The 10,648-nt window shown below is 40.9% G+C and overlaps 1 protein-coding gene across 4 annotated transcripts in view; it reads right to left on the bottom strand.

The window, feature by feature from the left end:
* Window positions 1–1,376: 1,376 nt before the first annotated feature.
* The window catches only part of akap7 (A-kinase anchoring protein 7), a 46,047-nt gene continuing 36,775 nt past the window's right edge, over window positions 1,377–10,648 (bottom strand). For 3 of the 4 annotated variants that reach the window (XM_084000589.1, XM_084000590.1, XM_084000592.1), the window contains 2 exons: window positions 10,240–10,275; window positions 1,377–4,661 (listed from right to left, as the gene is read on the bottom strand). In XM_084000589.1, the coding sequence (XP_083856715.1) occupies window positions 4,441–4,661; window positions 10,240–10,275 (257 nt within the window). In that variant the 3' untranslated portion in view covers window positions 1,377–4,440. The remainder of the gene's footprint in view (window positions 4,662–10,239; window positions 10,276–10,648) is intronic. The other variant, XM_084000591.1, reaches the window with a different exon arrangement.

The raw sequence follows: 10,648 nt of genomic DNA, 5'->3' as shown, positions 1-10,648 counted from the left end.
ATCATAATGATGATGAGAAAAGAAAATGCATTGTTCACCAAAATTGCACACTGATAGAAGGAGTCAATCCCAGACTGGAACAAAATCTTTGTTTACAGAGAGAGCTCCTCTATCATGATGTAAATGTTATTGTGTCTTCAGTGTTTCAGAGTTGGCTGGCCGTAAACCAGCTGACCCCAACCATTTAAAACATTTTTTTTTTTTTGCAGTCACATCAGCACGGCTGCATCATTACACAGCCATTGTGACATTTGCCTATATTGCCCTATGGCCAGTCCGTCCCTGATCACATGGCAGAAACTCAGTGCAGGGAGAAAGGTGAGTTAAGTGACTTTGAACGTGGCATGGCATGGTTATAGGTGCCAGATGGGCTGGTCTGTGTATTTCACAAATTGCTGATCAGGGGTTTTCACGCACAAACATCTCTAGGGTTTAAGTTCAACCGTTTAACAGCTGGTCCAAAATCTCTGGATGAAAATACCTTGTTGATTCCAGAGGTCAGAGGAGAACAGTCAGTCTGGTTGCAGCTGATAGAGATGAGACCTGGGTCTGCAGGAGAGAGTCTGTGAACTCACAGCATATCGAACCTTGATGGTCTAGTAGAAGAAGAAGATGCCTGGTCCACTCCTGTCAGCTAAAAACTGAACACTGAGGCTCCAGTTCACACAGACTCACAGAACACACAGTACAGACAGTAGAAAATTGGTGGTCTGATGATGAGTCTTGATTTCTGCTGTGACATTGGGATGGTACTGTAAGGTCACAATATTGCGTAAACAACATAAAAGCACAGACTCATCTTACCTTGTATTGATGGTTCAGGCTGATGGTGGTGGTGTATGTGTGGGGGAGGGTTAGAGTTTGAAATAAAGGCAGTTCTGAGGGCAAATGACAAAACTGCACAATCTGACCATGAAGCAAATGGGAGGGTTTGGTTATTAATAGAAAGTATTTTTACATTTTTATAACAAAAAATTAGACGAAAAAGGGCTAGTTGTTGTTGTTTTTTAAAATCCTGCCTGTTTAATTGAAATTTCTGTCCTTCAACCAAATGGATATGACATTTAAAAAACAAATGCTTTCATGAAAATCTCAGTTTGCCTTTTAGCTTTCTAATTTGCCACCAACAGTGAAGTCCTATTAGTGGATTCAGCTACTGTCCATTAACATGTTCACACAGCCTCAACCACTCTTAGAGAAACATGTAGGAAAACACAGCCCTTTTAATCTGAATGAAAATGTACGACAGATGTACCACACACACACACACACACACGCACACCTGACCATGGTGGACAACTGGACTGAATTGAGCACCCAGAGAGGATATTGGTTTCAAATCTCATATCCTGTTTTATTGTTCAAATATGGCAGAACAAGATAAACAACACAGCACGAACAACTCACGCGCGCAGCCACACACACACACTCTGACAAATGGAAAGACGGACAGAGCAGACTGATCTGTAGAGATGTTCACACAGCTGTGAGCTGCGGTGATTGATAGAGACTCTGGGGAACCGCTGATCAAACATTCCACAGTCACTTTATGGATTCAAGCACACCAACACACACACACGCACTCACGCACACACACACACGCTCAGAGACAGATGAACAGAAAAATCATACAACAGGACAACTTGTGTATTAAAGGGGATTTTAAGGAGATTAAGGATCTGGTGACAATAGAAGATCAAAATGAAAACGTTCAAAGTCCACCTTAAGACAGAATTCACCTTGTTATTGACGTTTCAATGAGCCCACAATGACAGGACTTAAGTGGATTTTACAGGGATGAGAACACATTTTTCAGCTCACACCTGTTCGCACTAGAGGGAAATAAACCTCATGTGGCTGAAAATCTGGCTTTATCTCTGTGTCCATGTGCACACACACACAGACTGATTTATCTACGAACAGGGATAATGTGAATTCTGTCTGGACTGGGTGAACCTTTTTTTCCTTTTTTATTTCTGACTTTTTACATTTAACTCAAAATTCGGACTCTTTAGCCACAGGTTAACATTTAAGAGACTTTGGCAAATCTCACAGCAAAATGACCCATTATCATCATCATCTAGTCATTCACAGTGGCTAAAAATGTTACCTACACATTGTCACCTTAAGCACTTACAGTTGAACAAAAATCACACATCAATTGTTTTAGTGACCGAAGGTCACTTAGAACAGAGGTGGTTTGATTTAACAGCATGTATATATTAACCTGCTCTCTGAAAACAAGACAATTAAAAAAAAGAAGAAGAAAAAATCATATTTTGTGCTTTTTTTCACCTTCAAATACAAACTGAGTGTTCTTTTTCTCAGTTGAAAATAAAATGTCTTCATTTTTTTCCACATTTAATTCATTCTTCTAACAGGAAGCCAGCTCTTCTGCTGTGTCAGCAAAGCAAATAAATAAAACAGTTAAAAAGAATAAAATAAAAATATGTAATGTCAGAGTGAACCAATCAGCTATCATCATTGTCTGGCTGTCAGCCGAAAACCCCGTCTCTCAAGACTTAGACAGTCTGCTTTGACTTCTGAATGGATTTCATGAGCTCAGGTCAAAAGCAGCATAAGAAAGGCCAAATTTCACTGTCACATTAACATAAACATATATACAGTATATACGTAGATATATAGATGCATGTCTGTGTGTGTATATATATATATATATTTAATTTTATTTATTTATTTATTTTTACACACGCAGATGGAAGACAGTGAAATTTAGAGCCAGAGGGTTTTCCGCTGACAGCAGCGATCGTCTGAGTTAACCTCTCCTGACATCAGCTTGAGCATCTGAATAACTGCTCAGCTTTAACTGCTCCTCCATGTGCAGCAGCACCAGGGGATAAAAGCTCCTCAGATCAGCACACATACTCCTCAAACAGCCAGGCTTCAGTCTGTCTGTCTGTCGGTCTTAGACTTCAGCCTAAACAATTTACGAATGGATTAAAAAGACAAATAGATAATAAACCGTCTGTATGTTCTTACTTCAGCTTCATTGTGCAGAAAAACAATAAAGTATGTGAATAAAAAATAATTGTATATGATCAGACAGGAAACGTAGTTATGAGATTAATGCCTGTGTCTAATGGCAATAACAGCCTGTCATGTAGTAATGTAATCGTTTTCAGTGAGAGAAGCGCTCAGGTCATTAATGGAGTACAAATGCTTTCTTGGCAGCTCGTAGTGTGTTGTCGTAATGGTATATTATTTTTCAGCATCCCAGATGTAGTGTCTCCAATTCATCTGACATCTTCTGGAAAATTAGTGTCATTAGTAGAGAGAAATTAATGGATAATAATAGACCCACGCGTAGTGTGTATATGTGCAGTGTTTCAGAGTGTTTACAGACTCAACAGAGGAGTCCAGATTGGGTTTTTAACAAAGCTGGTGTCACTTAGTTTCTGTTTTGAAAAATGACTTCAGAGTTTAGAGCTGGATTTACCTTAACTCAATGATTGTCTCAGTGCAGCCCGGGCACGACAACAGTAATGTATATAACACTTGAAGCACAGCTGGGGCCACTTTCTGTCAACAACTTAACATAAGGACCGAAGATGCAGTTGGGTATGTGGGTTTATGTCAAACTAAAATGAAATGCTGGAAGTTTAAAGAAGATCCATTTCCTGAAGTGGACAAATTCAAAGTGCGTTGAACCCAGCCTTGTGGCAAAATACAAGTAAAATACATCCAACATACTGTATTTGAAGAATCTAACCAGTCAAACCAGCTCTTTTCTCATTTCTTCCTCTGAACGAACAGATGAGTAATCCTTTGTGTATGAAATCAACACTGATTTTTTTTTAAATAGAAACATACGCTCAAAAGAAAAGTCAAATACTTCCATCACCTGAAGCAACGTAGTGAAGGAGAGAGGAGTGTTATACAAGTCGGAGGGGAACGGAGCATATTGAGTCACTTTTCGAGTGCAGGCCATGGTAAACTGAGCTGTTTACAAAACGTTGTTTATCTTATAGTAAAAAGGGCAGTTAGTGAGGGAGCGGTCACAGTGAACCCTACATGTGCATGTGTCTCTCTGGAGGAGTGCTTCACGTATGTTTATCTGGGCTTAGTGAGAAAACACTGACCCTTAGCTGAGAGAAGGTTTTTTTTTTGGGGGGGGGGGGGGGGGGGTCCTCACTGTTAGAGTTAGTGAGTGAACTAACAGGCTTAGCTAGCTGCCTGCTGGGACGGTCACCTGGTAGCACTGATCTTAAGCTACATGATCTATTTAGCTAGCGCTGTGTCAAGCTAGGTTGGGTATGCAGGTAGCTAGCATGACCGGCTAGCTGGTTTAGTTAGCCAGCAGACCGGGCTGACTGGTTGGCTGGTTTCAGGCTGCCTGCCCACCACTCTCCACCAGGCCCGCTGTGTTGTCTGTTATGGGCCGCTGGTCTTTTTCAGTCTCTGTGCCTCGGTCCGATGATGTCACTTCCTGTTGTCTGTGGTGGAGTTAGCCGTAGTGTCCGTCTTTGTGGCAGTGTCCTCGGCGTTTCCAGGGAGCTGCGTGGCCGTGGCCTTCGGACCACCGCCATTTTGAAGTGTCTCCTGTTTGTACTGTTGCAAGGCGCGGTTGACGGCGTCCTCCACCAGTCTCTTGCTGACCCTCAGTAGCTCGGCCTCGTCGGGCTCGGAGCGGCGGCGGCCACCTGGACAGAGCAAGCACAACAGATCCAAACACTATATCAGTTTCTAATATTCACATATGGAAACCTCACAGTGCAGAATGAAAACCGCATGTCAGATATGGTTAAAGCAAGCCAGCAAGACAATTGGCATACAGCAGCTCTCAGTCTGACTTCTACAAAGTCTAATCCTGGCCAGGCTGCACTTTCAAAAGAGTTTGCTCTTCTCCCTTCTGGGTGGTGATACCGGCACTTCCAAGGGTCAAAACCAACAGGTTTAAAGGGGACACATTATGGAAATATCACTTTTTGAAGGCTCCATAACATATACTTAGGTGTTTGTCTTGCCTTTTGGTGCCCAAAGTGTTAAAATTGTCAAAAAAAAATCTGTAATTTTCAGGCTCCCTAGGTTGAAATCCATGTGGTTTTACAAGCTGTTCCCTCAGTTGTCTGGCAGTGATGCAAGTAGTTTTCAAACTAGCCGTTCTGAACAGGGCTGTTTTGAACGGATGAAAAAAGAGCTGTGATGGGGCGCCAAGTGGCGCAGGAGGTAAAGCAGGCGCCCCATGTGTTGAGGTTAAAGTCCTCGCTTCAGGCGGCCCCGGTTTGAATCCTGCATCGGGCAGCCCTTTCCTACATGTCATTCCCCTTCTCTCTGCCTCCCCGTTTCCTGTCTCTCTTAACTGTAGGCATGAGAGTGTGATCCTTGGGGTATTTTGACCAAAGCATGTCACAGTCATGTCTTTAAGACACCTGAGAACTATTTTAATTTTTAGAAAAGGGGCACAATATGTCTCCTTTAAATTGTGTTTTATTCCAAGTGCAATAAACAAGCTCATTTGCACTAGTCACAAACTGACATAATCAGTCTGCACTGACCAAAGCACTCATTCTATTTATTTTTCTTCTTCTTCTCTTTCATGCACAGCATTATTTTATCCATTTTACCCGGTTTTATCTTGGTGGTTATTACTATTGTGACTGTGACTGTTGTTTTTATTGTTATGATTGTCGTCTTGTATTGTTGCCTTTTACACCTCACACGGAACAACTCATTCACAAACAAACACAGAGATGTGCAAATGATATGCAGATGTGAAATATGTGTGTCTCTGGCTGCTGGATGCTCTGCTATGTGCTCACAGCTATTTGCTAACTGTGTCTGCTGTGTGCTGATGGGCAGGTAACACACAGTGGGTTTATCTGAACATCTCACACAAAAAACAGCTGCAGCAGGACTGATGAGAATCAGGCAAATCACTAGAGGCCATAAAATCAAATCAATGAGCTGAAAGACACTGAACTGCCCTGAGGAGCTGAGGGGAACTGAAGGGATGGATGATGATTCTGTGGAGATGCGTCTGTGTGAGTGAGCCTTTTCACATGAAACACTGTCATTTCCCCCACATTGATTTGTGCAGCTTTATAGTAAATGAAGTCAAATGCGCCCGGAATTATATTCTGGAAATTATATATATGTGATATCCTGCCAAAATATGAACAGAATCTATTTATTTTGGGACAAATCACAGACATGTTGTTGCACCAAAGATCTTACTTTCTGGAAGAGATCAGAAACAGCCGATTTTAAACACTAATCCAGATTTATACCACTTAAAATGTGATACACTGATGCTACTAACACTTTCTGTAAAAAAGTAATTTTATGTGCAATTTCTGACGGGCCTGAAATCCCTTTATAAAAATAGAACTACAACGTGAATCTCAAACTGAAACCCGTCTGCAATCTGTGGATTTTCCACTCATGTTTGTGCATCTCAGCTGGTGGTCCGCTCCACTGTACGAGACAGGAATGACATATTCATATTATTTACTACAGTGACATTTAATGCCATTAACTCTGCAGAGGATTTGACTCCAGCTCTGAGCTGCTTCCCGTGGTGCTGGGTGTCGTTTTAGATGATAACAGGGCCTGTTTCCTTCTTCTGTTGTTACTCCACTTCTAAAGTAACTATTAATCTGACAGTAATACATGACTGCACAATCCTTCATTGGAGAGTGGGTCCAGCAACAATAGATTGGATCTGACAACAATAGAGATGAGACAGTTGTGAGTGTTGATTTGATTATAGATGAGTTAAACAACCGTCTATCAGCTCTTTTATATATAGTACGTGTTTTGAATCTAATCTACCTCCTGCAGTGTTCGAAAAGATGATGAATTCAACAAGTGAAGCTTTATATCACACTGCTGCTTCTGCTTTTGTTATGGGAAAAATGGCAGATGAAAAGATGGTGAGACCGAGGCAGAGTCAGACAGACATGAAGCCAGTTAGAAAGAAAATATAAGACCGGCAGAAAGTCAATAATTCATGTAGAAAGACAGTTCGGCAGACAGGCTGAAAGATAGACAGCCGGCACTAAGCCATTCAGAAAGAGAGTAATAGAGAATCACTCAGGCATCCCGCCTGTCTGAGCCACACACACATTACTGCAGCGGTCCAGAAACACACTACAACCACCTCAACATTTGATTACTGAAGCCAAACAGAAAATCCCAAAGCTAATCTTCTATACCACAAGCTTCTCCTGAGCCCAGACGTTTGTTTATATGTGAAAGAAGTGCAGTGCTCCGTTATTCATTACAGAGACAGTAGAGGCAGCAGGAGTCAGACAGCCAAAGGTTTCCTGAGGTCTGAGCCTGAGTGATATAGTATATATACATATATAGTTTTACTATCATAGTCTTACCAATGTAATGTTGCTTTTTACATATTATCCTTCCTTGTTAGAGGGACACTATGGAGCAATGTTTATTGAAAGAGTCCACAACTCCACAAGGCCCCGATGACTTGGCACTTTAATACTCTGAATACTTTTCAGAAGCATGTGATTATGGCTCTCTTGTGCTGTCTTTTTATTTATTTATTTACTTTATAAACTGATCTATGCCTTTCTTTAAAGCTGTATAGAAAAGAAAATTGAATTTGAGCCCACTGTGGGTCCTAACATTAGTGTAATAACTCATCTATCAGACGATGTAGGTCAAACTTTGTGCAAAATTCTATTTTCGAGTAAATCCGGGATGAAAGTGTTTTGTTTTTTTTCACATTGGATAATGCAGGCGCGCAAATTATGTGTCACGTTGCTCACGATTCATCAGCCACTGATATTGGATCCGTCATCCGTCAATCAAATATCTGAGACATGCACACACACACATGGAGCTCAGTCTCGCCCCAAACATTGAATATCCCGCCCGCTTGATAACGACCAATCAAATTCAAATTTTCCTTACTCGGGTAAACTCGTGCTGCAACTCGTGACAACTCAGCGCGACGAACAGAACAAACGGCCATTTCTGTACACCTTTAACCAATTGTCTTGACTGTCTTCTGCCTCTCCTTCTAACTGTTGCTGTTTTGGACACCTGAATTATTTCCCTACAGGGATAGGGAATGGTAGGTTTTAATCAATCAATCAATCAATCAATCAATCAATCAATCAATCAATCAATCAATCAATCAATCAATCAATCAATCAATCAATCAATCAATCAATCAATCAATCAATCAATCAATATATCATTGACTTTCTGGCAAACAGACTCTTTCTCTGAGCTAGTTCCCTTTATGCTGACGTGTGACAGTTTTGATCATCGTGCGGTCGTTGTGCAGCTTTTAATTTTTTTTTTTTTTTACTGCTCTTCTTGTTGTTTTTTTCCGGCAGTATAGATGCTATCTAAAAAAAAAAGAGATGGGGTTTTTAACTGCTGTCTCAATCATCTTTTGTTTGTCTAAGTATTGGTGAAATGCACCAATGGCCACTAAACATAACACATCTAACCAGCACTACACTGCTAGGTATGAATATGACAGGTAAAACTGCTCTGCAGGTGCTTTGGTCTAATGCCAGTCACCACATGCATCACTTCTTTCTTCCTCCTCCAGGAGTTTGTGTGTGCTGGCCTCAGACCTGCTCTACAGACCATTGGAATAAAATACAATCTCTGACACATGCATGTCACAGCAATATTTCACCACGGCTACCAGCTTGTTCTGTTGACACATGCATTATGCATTCGTGGATTTGTGTTATTTATGCCAAATACTCAGTCTGTTAACAAGAGGCTGGACAGAAACCAGGTACATTCATCAAATTCTGGTCATCTTGTGCTCAATTTGGCTTTTTTTTTTTATATAGTGCTAAGTTGATTTGTTCCTAACATGATGTTCTGTCCATTTCTGTAGTACATCTAGCTCATGCTTTATTGAGTTGTGCTTTCCCAGAAGCCCTGCTGTTGTTGTATTGAGGTGCTATTTGATTACCTGTGGCCTGCCTGTCAGTTTGTCTCTCTCACACCTCCGACTGCTTTTTGATGAGTTATTTTTACCCACAGGAGAGTGGATTTATTAAGTCTGCCTTTTTAGTAAACACTGGGCACTAACATATGGAGCCTGTGTCACTAATGATCACAGTCAGTTATTCAAAATCATGGGAACTCAACATTACACGGTTATTGTGCCGGTCTCTATTCTCTCTCATCTGCTCCTATAAACCTCTATGCAGCTCATTACTGATGATTGGCTCCTGGCCCTTTGTGACCAACGGTAATCAGCCGCTGGTCGCACACAAAAATATTCTTCTGCTTAGGAAACATATTCCCCCACATAAACAGACATGAATATTTATGCAGAGACATTTTCCCCTCGTCTCTGGCAGCGCTGCGACGATATGCAGACGACATTTCAACCTAAACACAATGTACAGTAGAGTAGATGTAGATTGTTCAAACACTGGAGCAGCAGCTCCCATGAAGATGAGGACGCAGCAGGATGTAAACACGGTGAACCACTTCCAAGTTGCTGAGAGCCTCCACCTTGTTTGCATGATTTATACCTTATTTACACATATTCACTGTGTCATAAAAGCAGAAATGTCCGTAATAAAATCTTTTCATGGAAAATGATGAATAATAAAGTCTGTCAAAGCAAATAAGCTGTCACATTCAAAACTTTAATGGCTGCAGACACAGCCTAATTGATTTAGTGTTTTATAAAAACTGTAAATTAGAAACTTTATAAATCACTGAGGACAAAACTCTTGTATTTGACAGTAGAAGAAGGACAGGACACCACAGACTGCCTTGCTCAGGGAAACTCAGGCAGGGCGGGGCTGCTGTGGATCCAGCCAGTTAATGGCCAGTCTCCGTAATCACTTCCTGCTCTGCAGCCTGAACGCAGACAGACAGGAGCTGCCTCTGCTTTAACTGGTTTTAACTGATAGGGGATGTGAGATGATTACAGATGAGAAACATGGCATCAGCTACGAGGAAATGTTTTATTGATTCGATTTCTGATCTCTGATTCGTTTTAACTTAGGATGATTTACAGTGGTTATTTGCAATGTTTTGGAAATATATTTCATTGATTACACACACACACATTGTTTTGTGTGTGTTTATGATCAATAGTAATCCAGGAGTCAGTAAATCACATCGTGACTCATCATCAATCTGATTGTTCAAAGAGACAACATTATGGGGTGTATCTTTAGCCCACAATCATGTTAGATTACTTATCAAATCAACCCTCCCAAGTCTGATTGGAGATGTATGACATGACATGAGGCAGACACGTACTTGATCGTTTGGCATGGAGTGGACCATGAACAAAGTCTGAAACACAAGCATAAAGATAAAATATTAAAAACAGCCACACATACAAAACAACACAAAAAGAAAAAAAAACGCAGAGATATATTTTATCTTGTTGTCTCGTGGATTTCATACACTCACCAAGCTGTGCAGTAATAAAAGCCTCTTTGTCTGTTAACACAAGGGAGAGACTTTCAGTGCTACACAGCAGTGAGGAAAAAAAATAGTGTTGACCCCTGGGCTACATGAACACTATAATGGATGCACAAATATTCTGAAGAAATAATGTTATCCAAATCCACAGACTTTCTGACTGCCAAAAGCTGCAAGACTCAGCAGAGTCAAAACCCGGGTGCAGGAACCTCTCATTTAAAAGATGGCAGAATTGCAAACA

The sequence above is a fragment of the Trachurus trachurus genome, assembly GCF_905171665.1.
Source record: "Trachurus trachurus genome assembly, chromosome: 24".
Lineage (NCBI taxonomy): Eukaryota > Metazoa > Chordata > Actinopteri > Carangiformes > Carangidae > Trachurus > Trachurus trachurus.
Note: the sequence above shows the minus strand (reverse complement) of the source record. Positions and strands in the feature narration are given on the sequence as shown.